The following is a 22,597-nucleotide window of genomic DNA, read 5'->3' on the forward strand; positions in this document are numbered from 1 at the left end:
AAATGAAAAAGAAAAAAAAAAAGATGAAGTCATTACATTTTTCATCCAAAAGGTCAAAGGTCAACTTGACTTTGACATCATAATATTCAGCAAAAATATTTTTCTGGCCATTACTTAACCTCATAACTCAGAAACAAATACTAAGTTGGTGACACTGATCTTAGGTGTCGACCTTGAAACTGTACTGACTGTAAAGATCTTCTGTACTGCCAGTGGGAGAATGTGTATGAAATATCCATGGCACAGACATGGATGTAAACTGTAACTGCAAGTTGACGGGTTCACTGAGGTAAACAACCACAAGGCAGTAATTCTAGTTTCTTCTTATTTTCTGTGTTTGGGACGTATACCCCCCACAGCACTCAGGTGAGGTCAAGGATTTTTACAAAGGTAGCAAGGTGCAGACAAGAGACACAGTGGCAAATACAGCACGCAAACAGAGTTAATACCATTCAAAGTTCAGTTATACAGCACACAAACAGAGTTAACACCATTCAAAGTCCAGTTATAAATGCCATGCTTGGATCAAAGATTTGTGGCTGTGTTTTAGTTATTAATAACACATTAATCCTTCATCAAGAACAGACAACACAGTTATTTTTATGAGCTTCTGGAACGCTCCTGAAACGTGTTGTGCCACATTTGCTAGAATTAAAAGTCTTGATCTCTGCAGAGTGGAGATCTGCACTCTACTAAGACATCTAAGTGCACTTTTCTGCTTCTTAATTGCATTGCAGAAAGTGTATTTACTTAGTGTGCCTACCATGGATGTCTAGATGACGGCTTGGTAATGTGTGAACAACTTTAATTTCGGAACCATTTTGAACCAGTAATGCAACTTGTGAAGTTTTGTTAGTCTGCAGTTTGTAGCCAAGTAAACATTTTAGACAGGAAGTCTAAATGTCCCCCCCCAGACGTCCCATGGGCTAATGGTTCAGGATGTTCCAGGCAAATATTGATCCAGTTACTTGTTAACTTAGTTAGGTAACACTGCAGAAGCACATTTTTGGCATGTGTGGACTGTGAGGACTAACAAAACCATAATCACTCAATGTAATTAACATTTTTGAGATTAAAAATGAAGTAATAACTTTTATGTGTGGTGTTAAAATTGCAAGTAAATCTTTTGATTCTCTAAATCAAAATGAGATACTGAATTTACTGTATCACATTTTCTGTTATAAAAGTTAGAATTTTGACTGAATTGGGCATAATTTTGAATTCAATCACCGGATCACATTTTGTTTTCCAAAAGTGTTTTTGAGCCTTGGTCATTTTTGGAATGATCTCTGTCAGCAGTCGTGGACTCATAAACTCTCCCATCACCTCAAGGTTAGTCCTGCACTCCAGGGAGTGCTTCAGTCATCTGAGGTGCAATCACTCAGTCTACCTTGCTACAGTGTTTTCAGCTGTCAGCATAGTAAACTGTATGCTTTAGTACAAACCTATCTATGGCTCTGAGTGTGAACGCTAGAATATTTATAATAGGATGTGGAATATCAGGTATAGCAGCGGCACACCGACTTGTCAATGCTGGATTTCGACGTGTGCGGATACTTGAAGCAACTGCAAGAAGTGGAGGAAGAATAAAAACTGGTAGACTGGGTGAGTAACAATGTACAGCAACTACAACTACTGCACTTTCTCTTTCAGTCAGTTTTACCTAATCACTTAAATATATTTTCTTCTGGAGTCTTAAATTCCACAGCAGTTTTTAACCACCTTTCCAATCCCCAGGCCCCGATAGGAAAGCCGCTCAGCCTAGTCACTCGCTGTACTATAGCAGAAATTCCCCTGCGGCCCAGAAAGTATTGTCCCCATAGAACACCATGAAAAAAGAGACATCTGTAAAACTGTTGACAGAACACCTTAAACTGTAAACCAGGTCAATAATGAATCTTTATATTCTGAATTTTTTAGCAATGGGATGTTTTTATACGTAGAACTTTCCTCAAGCAGAGAAAAGCGACTTAAAAATCTGTGACATAATCACAACGTGGGCAGGACCGGCAGGAATGAATAGGCGCCATCTTGGCACCCACTATCTATTTTTTATTAAATTCTATGCCAGTCCCTCTCAGGCAGGAGCATAGAACATAATTCTGGACCCTGTACACCAGCAATAAGGGCCCTTTCTGCATCGACGGCTATTTATTCAAGTATCTTTGTGGGTTCTCTGCACATGCGGGTCCTCTGTTCTCAGTCCCATGTTTCCCCTTTTTGACATTCCCTGTGATCTATAGAGCAGGGCTGATGTATTATAATATGATGTATTTGTTACAACCTTGCATCGTTTTACAGCTACTATTCAACCTGTGTTTCTGTGGAAAATGGGATTCTGTACTGAGACAGATTTTACAGTACCGTCACACCTAATTTCAAAAATGTATTGTTTGTTTGAGACCAGAACTAGCTGTGTCTGCTGTAAATCATGTGACTAACTGATAGATGCAAGAGATGACTTAGCAAATGTTGTTTCTCTAAAATAACCAGTCATATCCCATTTTAATAATGATACTTTATTTTCTGCCACTGCACAATGTTTTCCATCTGCAGGTGATAATATTGTTGAGGTAGGGGCAAACTGGATCCATGGACCGTCTGAGGAGAACCCAGTGTTTTGTCTGGCCCGCAAGTACGGGCTGCTGGATCCAGAGGCCCTCAATCCAGAGAACCAGGCTACGGACGTCGAAGGATATCCCCCCAAAGTTCCAAATGTCTTCAGCAGTTCAGGTTGCTCAGATGAATATTGACAGTCATGTCATTGTTTCCTACCCTTGCAAACAGAGTTTTTGGTTGATTTCAGATTATGTTTATACAGCAGTCTGGTACACAAGCCACAGACTAGTCTGGTAGATTAGGTATTTTAATACTGTGTATTATTCCTGTGCGCAAAGTGTGTGCTTTGTAGAAATCCACCTATGCATATGAATGACAACGTACAAGGACAATGGTAAAAAAAAAAATTGAATAATACAGATTAACAAAATGAGTAAACTGCATTATGGTGCTGTAATTCTAAAGAAAAAGGCTTTGACATGCCTTCTCTTATGGACCACCAGTATTTAAGCAGAGTAAACCCAACTGAAATTTTTATATTTCATGGCACATATAGCAGGTGTCAGTGAACATTTACTGTTGCATGTGAGTGTAACAAGATAATATTTTCCTAATTAGTATTCTGTGGGGGGGGCGGCACGGTGGTGTGGTGGTTAGCACTCTCGCCTCACAGCAAGAGGGTTGCCGGTTCGATCCCGGGCATGGGAGCCCTTCTGTGCAGAGTTTGCATGTTCTCCCCGTGTCAGCGTGGGTTCTCTCCGGGCACTCCGGCTTCCTCCCACAGTCCAAAGACATGCAGATTGGGGACTAGGTTAATTGGTAACTCTAAATTGTCCATAGGTGTGAATGTGAGTGTGAATGGTTGTCTGTCTCTATGTGTCAGCCCTGCGATAGTCTGGCGACCTGTCCAGGGTGTACCCTGCCTCTCGCCCAATGTCAGCTGGGATAGGCTCCAGCCCCCCCCCGCGACCCTCAAGAGGATGAAGCGGTTAGAAGATGAATGAATGAATGAGTATTCTGTGGGTCGTGTGCAGGTCAGAAACTGAATGCTGAGGACATCTATCCTGCTCAGGAGCTGTTTATTAGGTTAATGTGTGCAGAATTTGAGAGTCAAGGAGGAGAACCCCAGGCCTGTGTGGGAGATTTCATACGTTCAAAGGTACGTTTCTCTCAGTGACTATAATAATAATAACAATAACACTGACAGTGTGTTTGCAAGCTACCAATATTTGTGACGCTCCAGCTCAGATGTTGTTGATAATAAATTGCATCTTGCAAGAATTAAGAGTTTGTGTTGTTGCTTGTTGTCTTGTGCAGGTTCAACAACGAGCAGCAGAAGAGTGGAAAGATGTTGAAGCAGCCACCAGATCTCTGCGACTGTGTATGATCAGTAACATGTTAAAGGAGGAGTGCTGTATTAACGGGGCTCACAGCATGGATGAGGTGGGTCTGGATGCCTTTGGCCTATACAAGACTTTTCCTGGGATGGACTGTACATTGCTAGGGTTCGTACTCCAACATTGCTTATATATAGTGCAGCAACTAACAATTACTTCTATAATCAATTTCATTAAGTCATTATTTCCTACCTAACCTACTGATTCAGTATTTTTAATGACTGGTGGTTTTAGGACACAAATGCGTGTCTCACTGACTTAAACATAATTTTCTTTCTTATGCAGTGGCTTTGAAGGTCTTATCAAAAACCTGATGTCGGAGCTCCCCAGTGGTTTAGTGACCTACAATCAGCCTGTTCACTGTGTCCACTGGAACAACACAGAGAAGAGAGAGAGCCCTGTGATGATCGAGTGTGATGATGGGGAGAAGGTTGCTGCTGATCATGCTATTGTCACAGTTCCTCTAGGTAGAATCAAACATGTTCATTAACGGAGAACTACACACACTTTCGAAACTTATTCTTGTGGTCTAATGCAGTCTAAATATATTAGTAAACGTGAATGACCCCTCCCAAATCCAAAACCTAGAGTGCTAAAACTCACATTTGTGAGTCTATGGAGCAACTCCAGACTTTATATCCTATGACTCTGGTTCTCTGGTTTCTAGCTTTGAGAGAGAGTAGCTTGCCCATCCATTTTCATCTGCTTATCCAGGGCCGGGTTATGGAGGCAGCCGGCCAATTAAAGCCCCCCAGGCATTCCTCTCCTCCTGGCGGACCCCAAGGCATTCCCAGGCCAGATGAGATATCCCTCCAGTGTATTCTGGGTCTGCCTCTGGGCCTCCTACCAGAGGGACATGCCTGGAAGACCTCTAACGGGAGGTGCCCATGAGGCATTCTGATCAAATGCCCGAACCACCTCAACTGACCCTTTTCAATGCAAAAGAGCAGCGCCTGTACTCCAGACTCCATCTGGATGTCTGTGCTCCTCACCCTATCTCTAAGGCTGAGGCCAGCCACCCTTCTAAGGGGACCCTTTTCGGCTGCTTGTATCCATGATCTCATTCTTTCAGTCACTACCTATAACTCTTGACCATAGGTGAGGGTTGGGATGTAGATGGACCAGTAAATCCTGCTCAGCTCCCTCCTCACGGACGAGGCACCAAACCACCTATCCATCTCATGCTTCTTTTAACCCTCACTCGTGAACAAGACCCCGAGATGCTAGAAATCCTTCACTTGAGGCAGTAACTCTCCCAGCCAAGAAGGGGCAATCCACCATTTTCCGGCAGAGAACCATGACCTCAGATTTGGAGGTGCTGACTCATCCCACCCGCTTCACACTCAGCTGCAAACCACCCCAGTTCCTGCTGGAGGTCACAGTGTGATGAAGCCAACAGAACCACATCATTAGCAAAAAGCAGCATTGCAATTGTGAGGTCCCCAAACCGAATCCTTTCCTGTCCTTGGCTGCATCTTGAGATCCTGATTAGCTCATGTGCACGAATATTGATTGAAATTTCCTCATCTTTATATGGTACCAAAATATGGTTTTGCATACCACATAAACATTAAGTTTTTTACTCTCATAAACTTCCTCATCTGTAGACATAAAACCAAAAAGGCAACAACAAAATTAAAGAATAGTACCACAATAAAATAATGATGCTAGTCAGTGCACCCTGAGACAGATCAGCAACATGCATGAGTGACAAGAGGCTTTTTGCTTTGAGTCTTTAGCAACATAATAATATTCAGTACTGAACGTAACACAACTTGTTCTGGTTTGCTCTGTTTGTTCAGGATACCTAAAGAAGCACCATTCAGACCTGTTCCATCCTCCCCTCCCTCTACACAAGCTGCACTCCATCCAGAGACTAGGTTTTGGAACAAGCAATAAAATTTTTCTGGAGTTTGATTCACCGTGGTGGGATGCTGACTGTGAGGTCATCTACCTGGTGTGGGAGGATGAGGTGAGACATGTATGAATAAAGATAATACCATAGGATGTCAGAGGGAGGGCCTGTGGCTTCATCCAATTTATGTCATATCCTGAAACCCTTAAGAAAGTCTCCACTTGATGGAAAAGTAGGCATCGACTAATCAGGCTGTTTTACAAACATTAAAATATCATCTGCATACAGCATTGACTCTTGTGAAACCTGGCCAATCTGATGGCCTGGGAATAAGGGATCCTGGTGAATAGCTTACACCAGGGGAGGGGAGACACCCAGCAAATGAATCTCTCCCCAAAGGCAAAAGCCTCCACAGTACTAATTAAGAACGACCATTTCACCCTATCAAACACCTTCTTGGCATCTCATGAGATCAAGATCAAGGCATAATAGTGTTAGAGGTAGAGAGCCCATTTTAAGAGATGAACCATACATGTCTAACAAGAGTGGTGAGAGCTCGTTCACATGTCTTTAAAAATTTGTCCTGGAAAACCATCTGATCTGGAGCCTTGAGTTTGAATTTCTTCCACTGTGATGGGGTCGTCCAGTGATTTTTGTTGCTCCCCTGAAATTTCCTCATTTATGGCTTCAAGCTTAGATAAGTATAAGTGCACATAGAAAGACAAGCATGTTTTTAAAAGCCACAGTATCAGAATGAGGCTGACCCTAATGACTGGGATGACACATGCAAGCTCCTTGATTTTCACCATCTTGTTGTCATTGTACAGTTTGAAAATATAGGGAAAGTATTTAAAATTATTTTTTTCAGAATGAAACTTCTTATGCTGGCCTGAATTAGTCTAATCAGCATTCATAATACAGAGATTCTGTTCATTTCATTTTATCTGTTTTATCTCTTGTCATGATTCAGGATGTCATGGTGGACCAGGTGCCAGATGTGCAGAGGTCCTGGATGAAGAAGTTGTTTGGCTTCACTGTGCTGAAACCCACTGAGAGGTCAGCAACCACAAATGTTGCTGCTTGCCTTGTTCATGTTGTATTTAATGGAAAATAACTGGTGAATGCATTGATTAGGAAGGCAGTAATGTTTTTGGTTTACCTTTCAGGTATGGCCATGTTCTGTGCGGCTGGATTGCTGGGCATGAGTCAGAGTATATGGAGACACTGTCTGAACAGGAGGTCACACACACCATCACACAACTCATCCGCAGATTTACAGGTGAGTCTAAATAATTTGCGAGCATCGGGATACACTTCTCCTCCATTCAGAGTGAATCACTTCCTCAGCAGGATCTTTATATTTTCTAAAAATGTTTCTGAGCCCTGGTCATTTTAGATCTTTGTCAGCACTCGCAGACTAACTCTGTGTATTTAGGAAATCCTACCATCACCCCGAGGAGAGTCCTGCGCTCCCAGTGGTTTCATGACCCCTGGACATGTGGAGCGTACTCTCACCCAGGAATAGGCTGTTCAGCGCAGGATCTGGAGAACATGAGGGAGCCCCTGGGATCACGGTCACAGGTACACAGAGAAACATGTTTTATTTACACACACACATACACGTACAGAGTACATTTACACTAACTCACAAAATATGACCCTTCGCAAAGTCCCGCCCCTTACATGCAGACTGGTTCATGGATTTTGAGCTAGACGTTGTGCCTGGGGTATGTGTATTAATGATACTGATTACCCGGAGAGGTTGGTAGGAGATCTCTTCCCTGTTCCAAAACCAAACCCTGAAAGCTGTAGGGCTGGCTAACTAGTTAGCTACTCAAGGTACAGCCTACTGAAGAAGATACACACATTTGCTTTGCTTACGTTTGCTTACTAGTGATTATGAGGCTGAATAAAGACCGACCCTGCTGTACAGGAACCAGTGAAGGGAATCTGCACACACTGCAATGACATGTAGCTGGATGAACATCTGCAAAGTTTCCCTTTATATTCATTGTCTTCTGTGGCGATCAGCAGTGATGTGGTGGTTCACTTTTACACTGTGATCTGTAGCCTATAGTTCGGCTTTAGCTTCTAACTATCTTTGTCTTTTTAACCTGTTGTTGCTGCTGAGTCAGTTTGACATCCTGGATATATCCTTCAAACACAGACTGTCTGCTTCTCTTTCAAGTCACTTTTTTGTTTTTTCCAAAATTATGATAACATTTCTTCAGGGAGGGCTCAATACTAGCTCCGACAGCTTAGCGGGACATCACAAAGGGGCGGGGCTTGGCAAAGGGTCATTTGCTCACAGTTCTAACTGCTTGGGTGTGTTTCAGCCCCTGCAGGTGCTGTTTGCTGGAGAGGCTACTCATCCAGACTACTACTCCACCGTCCACGGAGCTCTTCTCACTGGGTGGAGAGAGGCTGACAGACTCATCTCTCACTACTCCTCCATCAGTCCAGATCTAAAATTTTAAAATGTTTTTAATCCCCAAAATTTAACAATCTTGTACATTTCATTTAATGGATTTAAAAGAGGGAACTCCACCGATTTTGCACAACAAAGTCTTGGGGATTACTACTGCATACTGTATTTGACAAAAGTTCTGTAGCACTCAATACTGAAATGATTTCCTGAAAATATGATATTGCCTGAAAATGTAATAAAACTTAACTTGATTAAAAATGTAATAATACCAAATTATGTTACAGCATCGCCATTTTAACATAACATTTTTATGTTTGTTTGTTTGTTTTTTCAAAACTGATGATGTAATGATTTGGATTCGTCAAATTATAAACAATATTCTTTTTTTCCAGAAGTGCAAAGTTTGCAAGTATACAAAATGTATATGCTGTTAGTGCCATGTTAGCCTAATGAAAACACTAACATTTAACAGTGATTTCATGTTTGGAAATGCAGGCTTTATTTTTGTAGCTAGGTGTAATTAAGTGACACCAGACTCACAACTCAGATGTATTTATTTGTTGAATACTCTCACAATGGGAAAGTGGTACTGAATTAATTTGAAATGCTCAATATGTGGTAATTTTAAAAAGATTTTTAGATATGATACTATTTAATCATGCCAAGGTTTCCACCAATCTGGCTTAACATACTTATGTGAAGTGTAAAAAAGTGACTTGAATCCTAACTTAAAGTGATTTAACTGTACCAAAATCAGTGAAACAGCTCAGTTCAGTGAAGTGGTGGGTTATGCCACGGCTACCTGGGTACCAAGTGGGTATGGGCCTTAAATGGACGTCTTATCTGGCGCCCACTTGGGTAAAATCCCCCATGTGGGCAACTGGCGTTAGGCCATTGTGGAACCTGTGGACAATCCCATGTAGGACCCATTTTTCAGCTCATTTACTACCCAGGTGGGCTCCACATAGAAATGTTGGCCGGGGCAGTATGTGAACATGAAAATGTGATTGGATTATTGCATTTTAATTTAAAATTACACTCAAATAGCACATACATATGTGAAAAATTTTAAATGCTATTGTAGGATTACATGATCATTGAACAGGCTTCCATAAATCACACTACTTGTATGCTGTTCCTGTGACTCCAGTGAGAAGGCACACAATCAGGAGCCACTGCTATGATTTTCAAGAAGGTGGACATTTACCGTTTTATAAGTGGATTTTTAGGAGATTATAAGTCAGACAATCAGGAATAGTCTTCACCTGAAAATCCCATTTTGCTCTGCCACATGCATTAATTTATATATTACTCGGTTCCAGTCTAATAAACACGACTTTTATTTTGAAACTCCTAACCGGAAAATACTTTTTTTTGTTTTGTTTGGGCTTTGGTAATCTTTTAATCCAGGAAGCCAAGGGACCGTAATGCCCGTAATGGTTAAGCAAGTATGGTTGTGAATGTGAACGCTAAAATAGTTATTATAGGATGCGGGATAGCAGGTATAGCGGCGGCACAGCGGCTCGTTAACGCTGGGTTTCATCATGTGCGGATACTTGAAGCGACTGCAAGGAGCGGAGGAAGAATTAAAACCGCTAGACTGGGTGAGAGCAGCTGTTTACAACTTTGACTGCAGTTTATCTTAATAATAATCGGTTTTACCAAATCACAAAAATACATTTTCTTGGGCAGCCTCTGAGGTCACAGTGTCATTTCTTTGATGGCTTTCCCGTTACCCCTCAATACGTTTTGCAGTGTCTCTGAACCATACGGCACTTTTTATTGTCTTGCAACTACTATTGTAATCTATGTTGTCCTCCTGTGGACACACTGAGCTATATCTTACAGATCCAAACATTGTCTCACCTATTTTTTTTAAAGTATTGTTCTGTCTTGAGACCAGATGTCCGCTGTAAAACTTGTGACTATCTGATAATACAAGAGCTGATTACGCAAGGGTTATACATTATATTACCCTGTTATAAACGAACAGCAATGAAATGTATGTTAGGGGACATAAAAAAAACAATAAATAACTTTATTTTCTGCCTCTGCGCAATGTTTTCCATCTGCAGGTGATAATATTGTTGAGATAGGGGCAAACTGGATCCATGGACCGTCTGAGGAGAACCCAGTGTTTTGTCTGGCCCGCAAGTACGGGCTGCTGGATCCAGAGGCCCTCACCCCAGAGAACCAGGCCATGGACGTCGAAGGACATCCACCCTGGGTTCCAAATGTCTTCAGCAGTTCAGGTTGCCAGATGTTTTAAAAATCATAGTTTAAGATTGACCACTGACCTCTAGTTCGAATTAATGTGGAGATAATATGAAAGTGTACCACAGAGCTGAAGCAGCCTTTCTCACACTATAAGTAAAAGATAGATATTCATATTCACGTTATTGTGTCTGACCCTTGTAGAAAGAGTTGTTGGTTGATTTCAGACAGATGTTTACACAGCAGTCTTGTACACAAGCCACAAACTAGTCTGGTAGATCAGGTATTTTACTCCTGTGTGTTATTCCTAACCGTCAGTTCCTTTTAAGGTGTTTGCTTTGTAGTGTTGCATTGTTTCCTTAAACTAATACTGGAATGACAATTTGAGACATGTATAGCCAGTGCCATTGATTATTTACTGTAGGGTGTGATGATATTTTCCTAATTAGTATTCTGTGGGTCGTGTGCAGGTCGGAAGCTGAATGCCGAGGACATCTATCCTGCTCAGGAGTTGTTTATGGAGTTAATTGATGAAAGTTCAGAATTTGAGAGTCAAGGAGGAGAACCCCATGCCTGTGTGGGAGATTTCATACGTTCGGAGGTATGTTTCTCTCAGTGACTGTAATAATATGTTTATTATCATAGTGGCAGTGTGTTTGTGAGCTACCAATGTTTGTGACACTCCAGCTCAGATGTTGTTGATAATAAATTGCATCTTGCAGGAATAAGGAGTTTGTTTTGTTGCTTGTTGTGTTGCACAGGCTCGACAACGAGCAGCAGAGAAGTGGAAAGATGATGATGCAGCCACCAGTTCTCTGCGACTGTGTATGATCAGTACCATGCTGAAGGTGGAGTGCTGTGTTAACGGGACTCACAGCATGGATGAGGTGGGTCTGGGTGCCTTTGGCCTATACAAGACTCTTCCTGGACTGGACTGTACATTTCCAGGGTTCGTACTAACAATTATTTCTATAATCATTTTCATTAAGTTGTCATTTCCTACATATATATGTTAGTAATTTCATGAGTAAAGGTTTTGCAATAGCTTATCTGATCATCAACCAAAGGATGCTCCAAGTATTTTTAATCATGACATAGAATAAAGGCCCATCCATCCATCCATCCATCCATCGTCCACTTCTTCGGGGCTGGGTTGTGGTGGCAGCAGGCTAGGCAAGGTAGTCCACACATCCCTCACCCCAGCAACATTTTCCAGCTCCTCCTGGACAATTTCCGGGCGCTCCCAGCCCAGATGAAATATATAATCCCTCCAATGTGTTTTGAGTCTACCCAAGGGCCTTCTTAAAGTTAGACATGCCTGGAAAACCTCCAAAAGGAAGCGTCCAGGCATCCTGATCAGATGGCTGAACCACCTCAGCAGGCTCTTTTGGACAGGACAGACCAGCCAATCTTCTCCAAGCTCCCTCCCTCTTATAGTACACTCGAATCACCTTACGCTCAGACATTGTGTGACTGGCACAGAAGTCCAATAAGGAAACACCAATCAGGTTCAAGCCAGGCAGGCCCTCTCAATCACCCTCCTCCAGGTTTCTCCATTGTTGCACACGTAAACGTTGGAGTCCCCCAGCAGTACTCCGAACTGCTGTTTGGTGCATGAGCACAAACAACAGTCGTACTTCATCCCAGCAGCTTGTGGTCGTATAAAGGCAACCTTTACGTTCCCCCAGTAGAACTCCGAGACAGCGATGCTCAGCCAGAGGCTTGTGAGTGTCCTAACACCCACATGGCACCTCTCGCCCTGGGCAACTCCTGAAAAGTCCAGTCCCTCCAGGAGTTTGGTTCCAGAGCCAGTGCTATACTTAGGAGCCCAGTACCCCTAGTCGGTACTGTTCCACCTCCTGTTCCAGCTCTGGTTTCTGCCACTAGAGAGATGACGTTCCATGTCCCTAGAACCAGTTGGATGCCAGGGGTCAGCACGCCTATGTCCCCACCTTTGCCTGTCTCCTGGTGACAATGCCCCCAATCTCAATGCCTACCCCTGCGAGTGGTGGACCCTCTGGATGACAACTGGCTCCAGGAGGGGGCCCCAGTAGTTTTACCTGACACAGACAGGGAAGACACTGTAAGAATTCAGCATATTGGCAGTACATCACTCAGACAGTTAATTAACTGGTTGTTTCAGCATACATGTGCATGTCTAACTGACTTTTTTTTTTTTTTTAAGATTATTTTGATATTTCGCTGCAGTGAGGCTATGCCTCTGTACATGGGGTGCTGGCACTATCCACTAGGCTACCGACGCCCCATATCTAACTGACTGAAACATCATTTTCTTTCTTATGCAGTGGCTATGAAGGTCTGATCAAGAACTTGATGTCGGAGCTCCCCAGTGATTTGGTGACCTACAATCAGCCTGTTCGCTGTGTCCACTGGAACAACTCAGAGAAGAGAGAGAGCCCTGTGATGATCGAGTGTGATGATGGGGAGAAGGTTGCTGCTGATCATGTGATTGTCACAATACCTCTAGGTAGAATCAGACATGTGTATTCAAATACTTAAACATTTTAGTTTCTGTTTCTAATATAAACATTTTAATTACTAAATCCTGTCACTAACTTCAGTTAAACATGATATACTGTTTTCTGCTGCTTTTGATGTGTTTATGAAATGTGCATTTCTGATGTAGTTTTAATCAGAGATCAAGCTATTCAGTACTGAACTAGAGTTGCAACCATTAATGCATTAATCGATTAGTGGTCAACTGTTTAATCAATCACCAACTAATTTGATAATCGATATATTGCTTTGAGTAACGTTTTAAGACAAAGAAAAAATCAAAATCTCCAGCATCTTAATAGTGAGTTAACAGTTTACTGAATATCTTTGGGTTGTGCACAAAATAAGACACTTGATGATGTAATCTTGAGCTTTGAGAAATTTTTCACCATTTTCTGACAAAGATTATTCGAGAAAATAATAATCAACAGATTAATAGACAATAAAAATAACAGGTAGATGCAGCCCTATACTGCATAACGTAGCATAACATAACTTGTTCTGGTTTGCTCTGTTTGTTCAGGATACCTGAAGAAGCACCATTCAACCCTGTTTCGTCCTCCGCTCCCTCTGCACAAGCTACACTCTGTCCGGAGACTTGGTTTTGGAACAAATAATAAAATATTTGTGGAGTTTGATTCACCGTGGTGGGATGCTGACTGTGAGGTCATCTACCTGGTGTGGGAAGATGAGGTAAGACATGTATATAAAGGTGTAATACACTCTGGATTAAGTTACACTTGAAATTTAATTTAAAAAAAAAAAAACAATACTAAATAATGTAAATTTTGATGTGGATAAAGCCTTTGCAAAGAGTATTTCAATTATTTTTAAAGCAATCAAAGGATGAGGAATCACCAAGGCTTGTTGAAAGAGATCAAGGGTCTGAGTTTGAGGCTGGTTTGGCTCAAGTCGGAGTCTCTGGTGCGGTCCACGACCATACTATTTGGTCTTATTCTCCACCCACATGCATCCCAAAAATGTTTTATGTTTCTGCAATTAGTTAGCAAAACACAATCAAACAGACAGGATCATTTGAACTGATCTGTGTCATCTCTTGTCATGATTCAGGATGTCATGGTGGACCAGGTGCCAGATGTGCAAAGGTCCTGGATGAAGAAGTTGTTTGGCTTCACTGTGCTGAAACCCACTGAGAGGTCAGCAACCACAAATGCTGCTGCTTGCCTTGTTCATGTTGTATTTAATGGAAAATAACTGGTGAATACATTGATTAGGAAGGCAGTCATGTTTTTGGTTTACCTTTCAGGTATGGCCATGTTCTGTGCGGCTGGATTGCTGGGCATGAGTCAGAGTATATGGAGACACTGTCTGAACAGGAGGTCACACACACCATCACACAACTCATCCGCAGATTTACAGGTGAATCTAAATAAGTCGCATGCATCAGGATACACTTCTCCTCCATTCAGAGTGAATCATCCTCAGCAGGATCTTTATATTTTCTAAAAATGTTTCTGAGCCCTGGTCATTTTAGATCTTTGTCAGCACTCGCAGACTAACTCTGTGTATTTAGGAAATCCTACCATCACCCCGAGGAGAGTCCTGCGCTCCCAGTGGTTTCATGACCCCTGGACATGTGGATCGTACTCTCACCCAGGAATAGGCTGTTCAGCGCAGGACCTGGAGAACATGAGGGAGCCCCTGCCTACAAAGGGATCACAGTCACAGGTACCTACTGTACATTTCCAAACACAAACACACACCAACTCAGAAATAATTAACCAAGGTGTAAGACTCTGTACTGTAACCTTTGATCTGTCTCAGCCTCTGCAGGTGCTGTTTGCTGGAGAGGCTACTCATCCATACTACTACTCCACCGTCCATGGAGCTCTTCTCACTGGGTGGAGAGAGGCTGACAGACTCATCTCTCACTACTCTTCCATGCGTGCACCTGAGCCGCTCAGATCAAAGCTTTAAAAGAACTGCACTGCTGTGATGAAAAGAGATTTATCAGATTTATAGCCAAAATTTTTATCTTATTCATACTATGATCTCAGAGTTGATTTGGAGGATGGTGTGAGAGCTGCTGTTTATTTAATGCAGTCAGTGCAATGTATAAAGTGCCCCAGCCAGTGACGTGTGATACTGCTGACCTTATGCTGTTCAGTGCACAGTTCTTTCCTTTTTTGGGCAGTTGGTGAGAGGGTGGCAAATGTGGGCTTGGTGGATGACGAAAGCTGCCCACTTGGCACTCAAAACTTTGCACTCAAATGTCAAGTTTGGACCTGAATCAGTCAACAACTCTATTAAATACCCATATATATTGCTTTTCAACTGAAAAAAATCAATGCAGTTATAAGATTTTCATTGTCTTGTTATAATAGTGATTGAACTCCATGCTGTTTTCAACTTTCTGCTTTGCTGATCTCATTATTCTCTGTCCATTGATTGTAATCAACCATCAGATTCTATTGATAAATAAGACATTTCTCAATAAACTATTTTTACAGTTCTGTCTTAAGTCATTGAGTTAATTGATTCCTAAATATTCAAAATAATCATTATTTTATTGTTTTTATTAATATTATTATTATCAGCATTATTATTATCATTATTATTATTATTATTATTCACCGAGCTCACCAGAGATGGAGGTCAACCTGAGAGCTCTGTTGTTGTTATTTTACTACTTTAACCCACTGGTCAGAATAGCCAGAAAAGCATGCTGGCTTGCATTCTGCAAAATCCGACCAGATGTAATGGAACCATAAACTGTATAAAATATGGAATGGAACATACTGGTATTTTTGGCATACTGTATTTGCCATAGCAGCATATGTATTGGGACGTACTAATTTTTTTTCTGGCATACTACACAGTATGGTTGTATGGTTTTTATCCGGCAAGTGGCAGTAACGCTCCCATTAGCGAAAAACTGCAAAAAAAGAAAACGTAGAAGAAGTGGTCTCACACCGGAACGAACGAAGCTGTCTGACTGGAGATGCTAGTCGGCATGTAAACACGGAGGCACATCATGACCAGCACGTCCGAGCCGCCGCAGCAAGATGCTAAACTTTAGCCAGATACTTTGTAGCTAGCCGGGTCATAATAATAATTCCGTACACACAAACCACGGTCACATATAGACGAGCAGCCGCCATGAAACTGCACGAGGCGCTCCGTAATGTCAGCAAGTTCAGGACCGTTTTCGACTTTGGAGGACGGGAAGTGGCTCACTGGTTCCCCGGACACATGGCTAAAGGTGACAGCTTGGCTTTAAGTCATCTCTAGAGTATATCAGGTGTATGAACCACGAATATAAATGTTTGTATTTGTGTAAAGCAGGTAATTCCGTGTGTAATATAAGTTACTATAACAGTTTTCACCTGACTGTGTGTAGGACTGAAGCAGATGAGAGCCAGCCTGAAGAGTGTGGACTGTATCATAGAGATCCATGATGCCAGAATATCCTTTATTCTCTACTGCACTGTTGGTAGAATATAACAATGCAAAGTGTCTTTTTGTTATTTATATGTGAAGGAATTCTGGTTATTTTATCATATTATCATTGGTAGTACCAGAAAATGCCTGCTGTTTTATTTATTTAACACTGTTCAAAACAAGGTTACACATTTCTTTACAAAGCACACAGCCGGAGAAGAAATGTAGAATAAACTAATGAATCTAAATATAAAGTGAGGCACTGTAAGCGTTATAATTTCGACTTTTAATTTATTTCATTTAATGGAATTTAATCAACATTTTCTGGTAGAGGATATTAATTCTTGACACCAGACTCACCAACTACAGCAAAGATGCCATATAACAAAACAAACAAACAAGTTTAATTTGTATTTCCAGTTGTCCACTAAACAATTTAGGATACTATACTTTTGATTTTGTTTGGATAAGATTAGTAAGTCTTGTTTTCAAATGTCAAATTTGGTTATTTATCTTTCTTTGAGTTGAACAGCACCCACCAGCTCTTTTTACTTTGTAGTTAGTTTGCCTCACATTTTGTTTGTAACTTTAATCCTAACTTCCTTTATTCATAAATAACTTTATTTTATAAAAAAGCATCTGGTTTAGTGATGCTTCTCTCTCCCTTTAAGAGCTGGGTTGTAAATAATCACAAATCAGTTTGAAATGATAAAAAATATCCTTTGTTGACCAGAATTAATCCAATCTGTTTTTAATAGAGTTCACTGAAGGAACCCTCACTACATCCTCTGGAAGCCTTACTGCACAAAGTGTGAAGAAGTTTTTTCTCTTTGTAGAGAAACACCTCATTGGAAATAATTTTAAGGAGTTCCTTCTTAAATCATATCTATATTATTCCAGAAGTGGATGATGGGCTCAGCCAAAATATCATGTTCTCTGTGAACAAGCGTAGAGATCTCGATAATCTCGATCCTGTACGCTAGAGGTGGTAAATCTCCTCTCCACATATGACAACTTTTTAAGACCTTTTTTTAAATGCATCAGGCTAAAACACATTTCTGAAATATATAAAATAAAAAAGTGCCATCAACCTCACAGAATTCAGGAGTATAGGAGCTCTAACAGCAAAGAAACATTTACCTTTGTGATTAAGTCCAGACCTTGGTACAGCCAGAAAGAAAGCACTTGTAGATTAGAAGTAACAGCCACCACAAGAGTCACTGAATTACAGCTATCTCTTCCCCACTACAGTTAAAAATCTGAGCACTTTACCTCATTTTAATGCAGAGATAAAATGAGAACTGTTTGATTTTTCTTTAACATTAAGGACATCCCCTTCTCGGGAAGAAACCCTGTGTTTCAGGAGACTCTAGATGTCAGACCCCATCTGCTGGTCCTCAACAAGATGGACCTCGCTGATCTGTCCAACAAGCAGGTCAAAAGTCTTGCTATTATTTTTGTAAAGTTGCATGTCATCACGTGTACGCACTAAACTCTTCCTTTCTTGCTGCAGCTAATAATATGTCCTGCTTGTTTTACAGTGTTATTCTGTGTGTGTATATATATATATATATATATATATATATATATATATATGTAACTACTGCCTTTAGTGCTTTTAAAAAGAGCTTTTTCTTTTCCAGGTTTTAAATTGCATGTCCTGTTCTTGTTCTCTTAAACTCTTGTAGTCTTGTTTTAAATTGTTTTAAACTGTTACTTTACATTTGCCCTGCAGAGAATCCTGAAGACGTTAGAAAAGAACAGGGTGAGGAATGTTCTCTTTACAGACTGTTTAAAGCAGAGAGATGACAACATCAAAAAGGTAAAAATCTTCTCTGGATACTTAACGTTTGACTGTGTGCAGACGTGTCCTCAGCTCATCTAACATAAAAAGTATGAGCATGAATGTGCAAATTACTGCTGCTTGTCATTTTTCTGCAGTTGGTGCCAACGGTGGTGGAAATGATTGAGAGCCAACCACGCTTTAACAGAGTTGAGGTATGATTACTGAAGGCAGTTTGATAATATATTTCATCTACTTTCAGCTTTGAGAGAAACAAGTTAAAAATTGTAGCCCAATAGGCATTTTACAGCTGACGGGGCAATAAGCTACATATGATAGAAGAAGTATAAAACATAAATAAAAGGACATAGCCTCACAGAGCGATGATCAATGCTAACCAAAATACTGTAAGTTTTTTCTGTCGCCTTAGTGGAGCTGAAACCACATGGAACAGGATTTCACCACATTCAACACACTGTGCTGTCAGCTCAGCATCACTGCCTGAAACTGTGAAACCAAATTTAAAGGCATGCTGTGCAGGACTTTTTACTTACAGTTTGTAACTTAAGGCCCACTTGGCTGTTATAAAATTTGCAGTGGTCAAGCGAGCTAGAGAATAAATTCATAGGAAGTTAGGGAGGACAAAGCAGTGAATCAGAGAAATAAAAATGTATTGTTTCACGGCGGTTACATTCTAAAGCACAAGTAAACACACACATACCTCGGCACAACCCTGCAGGAATGTGCTGCATTGATGGATTTTGTGTGAATTCATCCTGTCCATTTCTCAACTCTGAGTGTGTGTGGCTCAACCTCACTGTCGATCAGACAGACACTCAGACCTGCAGCTCGCATCCACATAGCAGAGGAGAGAGGCGGCTGGTTGCTACATTTTTATAGAGTCCACTACTCAAAGGTTGATGACCAGAAATGTCTCAAATAAACCAAAATAAGTAGAAAATAAAGGCAGATGGCACGCTCTCTTTAGATACAGACACTGCCACACACTGTCATGCTGCAAGTGATGATTGTGAGGGATTACTTTTGTATGAGAATTGTTTTAATCTTGCCTAGTATACCTTTAATGTATTCATGGTCATATTTCCTCACCACATGCTTTGGAGCTTTTAAGGTTGTCTCCCACATCACCTCTCTGGCTCAAAAAATGATCTATTTTGTGTCACTATACTCCAGACAACGTCAGCTCAGTGATTAAAATACATGTGTCTCTACCTGATGATGTGTCATGACTGGCACAGTGATATCCAAAAGTAACTTGTCATTGAAATTAAGCATTTTAAATTGATGTTTTTAATTCATGTTCTTGAGCACATTTAGCTTTATAAATAGCTTTATAAATTGCCAAAAAAAACTTTGTCATGTAGCCCTGCGATAGTCTGGCGACCTGTCCAGGGTGTACCCTGCCTCTCGCCCGATGTCAGCTGGGATAGGCTCCAGCCCCCCCGCGACCCTCAAGAGGATGAAGTGGTTAGAAGATGAATGAATGAATGAACTTTGTCATGTAAATCTTTCAGAATACAAATTACCGCCTGATGGTGATTGGAGTACCCAACGTTGGGAAGTCGTCTCTTATTAACTCACTGAGAAGAACAAACTTGAAAAAAGGTATGTGTAATAAAGCAGCTTTTGGACAGTGATTCAGTTTGATCACCTCCTCAGTGATAAATATTTGGTGCTGTTATATTTCAGGTCGTGCATCTCGAGTAGGCGGAGAGCCAGGCATAACTAAAGCAGTCCTGACTAAAATACAGGTGAGTGTAGAGGACATGTTTGTCTTTGTGTATATGTGTTCATGGGTTCATTGTGTGTGCACGTCTGCGCAGTATTTGTAGCTGTCCTTGTCCTCAGGTGTGTGAGCGACCCATAATGCACCTGTTGGACACGCCAGGAGTCTTGCCTCCGAAGATTGAGAGTGTTGAAACGGGCATGAAGCTGGCGTTATGTGGTGAGTACGACTACTGTCATTCAGGAAACACAGTGTAGAAACATCATCAGGTTTTTCCAGTGTCTTCAACAAGTATTTTAATATTTTTTTCTTTCCCTCTCCAGGAACTATTCTGGACCATTTAGTGGGTGAAGACATAATCGCTGACTACTTACTGTATTCCCTGAACAGGCTTGAGAAGTTCAGGTATGGTAGAAAGAATATTTTTACATGGTCAGTGTCGTACTTTTATCACATTGCTGTGATTGTTTACTGTACCTGTGTGTGTGTGTGTGTGTGTGTGTGTGTGTGTGTGTGTGTGTGTGTGTGTGTGTGCGTGTGTGTGTGTGTGTGCAGTTATGTAGAGAAATACGACCTCCAAGAGCCAAGCGATGACATTCAGCATGTCCTCAAACGTATTGCTGTAAAACTTGGAATGACACAACGGGTCAAAGCCATTACTGGAGTCGGTAAGAAAGTCCTATTCCTACAGATAGTCCTGCTACACACAGTATTATTGATCAGTTGTTATATTAGTTCACTTATTTGCTTTCAAGCCAGTTTGTTAGATTGATTACCATCCATAATAAAATGGAATAGACTGAGAGTAGGGCTGACATTCCCACTTGTATCAGCGGCTGAATCCAAATGTCTGGACTTCACCGCACTTGCAGACTTTGTGGGCGCGTTCCCGGGAAGTCTGGGGCTGTCCAAATCCACAATTCAACCAGTCCACAAGTGGTCATAAAGTAGCCTTTCTGCAGACTTCCAGAGAGTCTGCTTGGGCTGAAGACTTCACTGATTCAACTGCCCACAATTCATTGCAATACAGACGTGACATGGTAGTTTATTTTCCAATAGCCAACTAAAAAAACAAAACTTATGTGTCTGTAGAACAATTACTGTAGTTTATTGAAGCAATACTTGAACTGTGTATGCCAAAAATAATATTCAACATCATGATACAGAAATATGTAGAAATATGGGCTGTAGAGGGGAATCAAAATGCATTGTCTTACTGCAGCCTATCCTACAGGTTGCACAGTGTAATGCCAAATATAAAGGCTGGAAAAGTGGCTGAAAAAGAACAAAAGTAGATCTTGTGATGTAACTAACAGGCCTATCTGATTTATTTAGGCATAGCTCGGTCCTTATTCACAAACGTCTTTGTATTTAAATGTCTGCAGTGTGTATGTTCGTTCACTCACAAAACAACCATGTAGATGGAATTTATATCTTGTTATCTGCAGGGACAGACGAGCAGACAAAATATGGCAGCAGTTACAATGATTGTAACAGTTGCTTGAATGTTTCCATGGCAGTGAGTAAAAGTCTCAACGATGATGACGGTGATATTGTCACAGTACATACAACAGAAGTCCACAAGAGCTCAGTCAGTAAGTCCTGAGGGCGGACGTTTAGATTTAGCCAGTGTAGCAGGACGGTCAGAGCAGCAGCCACTGTTGGAATTGCAACTGCTGTAGTGGGCTGACTTCGGTATAAGCTTGTGTATAAACAACTGACTTGCGCCAAGGTGCAAACTCACTGAAGTGAGGTTCTGCAGTAACAACAAGCAATGGAGTGGTAACGTTACATGTTCAAATAAGCAATCCGTTATTTTTTAGAATATTACCCTAACTGTTATTTCCCTGTTTCTTTTGTTGCCATTAATTGCATGTTTGTTAAAACATGATGTTCTGTAGCTGCCTCCAAAGAACGAGTGGGAGCTGCTGCTCAGCAGACAGCAGATCTGCATATTTTCACATCTAACTCTGTGAATTAAGGTTTTATTTTGACCAAACCAGAGTTGGTGATTGTTGGAACAGTAAATGATGAAAGAATTAGGTGACTAACAACACTGACTGAGACAGTTTTGGTGAGTTTTATTTTGTTTCTAAGTTTGAATTGAGTGTGTTTGATGGACGATGAGTTCTAATTTAGCATTAATTTTAGTTAAGTTAAAGAGAGAAATATGGATTGAAAAATAGGTGTAATAATAGGCACAAACAGAGTTCTCAAACTGTGTGACACACTTTACAGTCCCACTGGCGTGTTGTCACCATAGCATCGAACAACAGTTGCCATTTTCTTTTGTACTCTCTCTCGCAAACAGTTCAATGTCCGCTCTACCCTGATTCTATTTCTATGTCACCATCATAGAAACATTGTAAAGATAAGTCCCAATATGAAAATGTTCCTCGTCTCCCTCAGGGAACATCACCATCACTGTCCCAAACTACACAGCAGCGGCTTACAATTTCATCAGAGCCTTCAGGAAAGGAGAGCTGGGACAAGTAATGCTGGACTGACCTCAGACATTTTAACGAAGACAACCGGGGAGTGTTTCTAGGTTTTACCAGCGCTGCCCCACAAAAGCATCACCAAGGGAAGTCCATCTCTGTCCTCATTTCAGGGACATGATGCAGTCTGTTTTGTTTATAAATGTTATGTAAGAAAGCACTGTATCCTTTGTAAATAAAAGAATCAAACTGGACTC

At 41.1% G+C, this 22,597-nt stretch overlaps 3 protein-coding genes across 3 annotated transcripts; all 3 read left to right on the plus strand.

Annotated features, from left to right (window-relative positions):
* The first annotated feature begins 1,451 nt into the window (after window positions 1–1,451).
* Window positions 1,452–8,323, plus strand: LOC125903180 (peroxisomal N(1)-acetyl-spermine/spermidine oxidase-like). Its single transcript, XM_049599933.1, has 10 exons — window positions 1,452–1,605; window positions 2,557–2,733; window positions 3,594–3,718; window positions 3,877–4,064; window positions 4,242–4,423; window positions 5,759–5,928; window positions 6,782–6,867; window positions 6,978–7,090; window positions 7,247–7,392; window positions 8,148–8,323. The coding sequence occupies exons 1-10, from the start codon at window positions 1,452–1,454 to the stop codon at window positions 8,286–8,288; spliced, it is 1,482 nt and encodes a 493-aa protein (XP_049455890.1). The 3' UTR covers window positions 8,289–8,323.
* Window positions 8,324–9,619: 1,296 nt separating this feature from the next.
* LOC125903177 (peroxisomal N(1)-acetyl-spermine/spermidine oxidase-like) lies at window positions 9,620–15,452 on the plus strand. The gene is made up of 10 exons (XM_049599929.1): window positions 9,620–9,843; window positions 10,315–10,491; window positions 10,924–11,054; window positions 11,215–11,402; window positions 12,760–12,941; window positions 13,494–13,663; window positions 14,042–14,127; window positions 14,238–14,350; window positions 14,505–14,659; window positions 14,756–15,452. Exons 1-10 carry the CDS (start codon window positions 9,690–9,692, stop codon window positions 14,906–14,908), a joined length of 1,509 nt encoding a protein of 502 aa, XP_049455886.1. The 5' UTR covers window positions 9,620–9,689; the 3' UTR covers window positions 14,909–15,452.
* Window positions 15,453–15,915: 463 nt separating this feature from the next.
* On the plus strand, window positions 15,916–22,594 carry mtg1 (mitochondrial ribosome-associated GTPase 1). Its single transcript, XM_049599932.1, has 11 exons — window positions 15,916–16,193; window positions 16,332–16,396; window positions 17,703–17,807; window positions 18,108–18,194; window positions 18,314–18,370; window positions 19,691–19,781; window positions 19,866–19,927; window positions 20,025–20,121; window positions 20,226–20,307; window positions 20,458–20,570; window positions 22,312–22,594. Exons 1-11 carry the CDS (start codon window positions 16,091–16,093, stop codon window positions 22,407–22,409), a joined length of 960 nt encoding a protein of 319 aa, XP_049455889.1. The 5' UTR covers window positions 15,916–16,090; the 3' UTR covers window positions 22,410–22,594.
* Window positions 22,595–22,597: the final 3 nt, after the last annotated feature.

Source organism: Epinephelus fuscoguttatus, linkage group LG16 (genome assembly GCF_011397635.1).
Source record: "Epinephelus fuscoguttatus linkage group LG16, E.fuscoguttatus.final_Chr_v1".
In the NCBI taxonomy this organism is placed as follows: domain Eukaryota; kingdom Metazoa; phylum Chordata; class Actinopteri; order Perciformes; family Serranidae; genus Epinephelus; species Epinephelus fuscoguttatus.

What these genes read in the sequence shown, in the direction of transcription:
- LOC125903180 (XM_049599933.1), top strand. Translation starts at nt 1,452, where the DNA reads ATGGCTCTGAGTGTGAACGCTAGAATATTTATAATAGGATGTGGAATA. An exon ending in AAATGTCTTCAGCAGTTCAG is followed by an intron (nt 2,734 to 3,593) that starts GTTGCTCAGATG and finishes GGTCGTGTGCAG; the next exon opens with GTCAGAAACTGAATGCTGAG. An exon ending in ACCTGGTGTGGGAGGATGAG is followed by an intron (nt 5,929 to 6,781) that starts GTGAGACATGTA and finishes GTCATGATTCAG; the next exon opens with GATGTCATGGTGGACCAGGT.
- LOC125903177 (XM_049599929.1), top strand. Translation starts at nt 9,690, where the DNA reads ATGGTTGTGAATGTGAACGCTAAAATAGTTATTATAGGATGCGGGATA. An exon ending in ACCTGGTGTGGGAAGATGAG is followed by an intron (nt 13,664 to 14,041) that starts GTAAGACATGTA and finishes GTCATGATTCAG; the next exon opens with GATGTCATGGTGGACCAGGT. An exon ending in ACTCATCCGCAGATTTACAG is followed by an intron (nt 14,351 to 14,504) that starts GTGAATCTAAAT and finishes CTGTGTATTTAG; the next exon opens with GAAATCCTACCATCACCCCG.
- mtg1 (XM_049599932.1), top strand. Translation starts at nt 16,091, where the DNA reads ATGAAACTGCACGAGGCGCTCCGTAATGTCAGCAAGTTCAGGACCGTT. An exon ending in CCCCGGACACATGGCTAAAG is followed by an intron (nt 16,194 to 16,331) that starts GTGACAGCTTGG and finishes GACTGTGTGTAG; the next exon opens with GACTGAAGCAGATGAGAGCC. An exon ending in AACAGGCTTGAGAAGTTCAG is followed by an intron (nt 20,308 to 20,457) that starts GTATGGTAGAAA and finishes GTGTGTGTGCAG; the next exon opens with TTATGTAGAGAAATACGACC.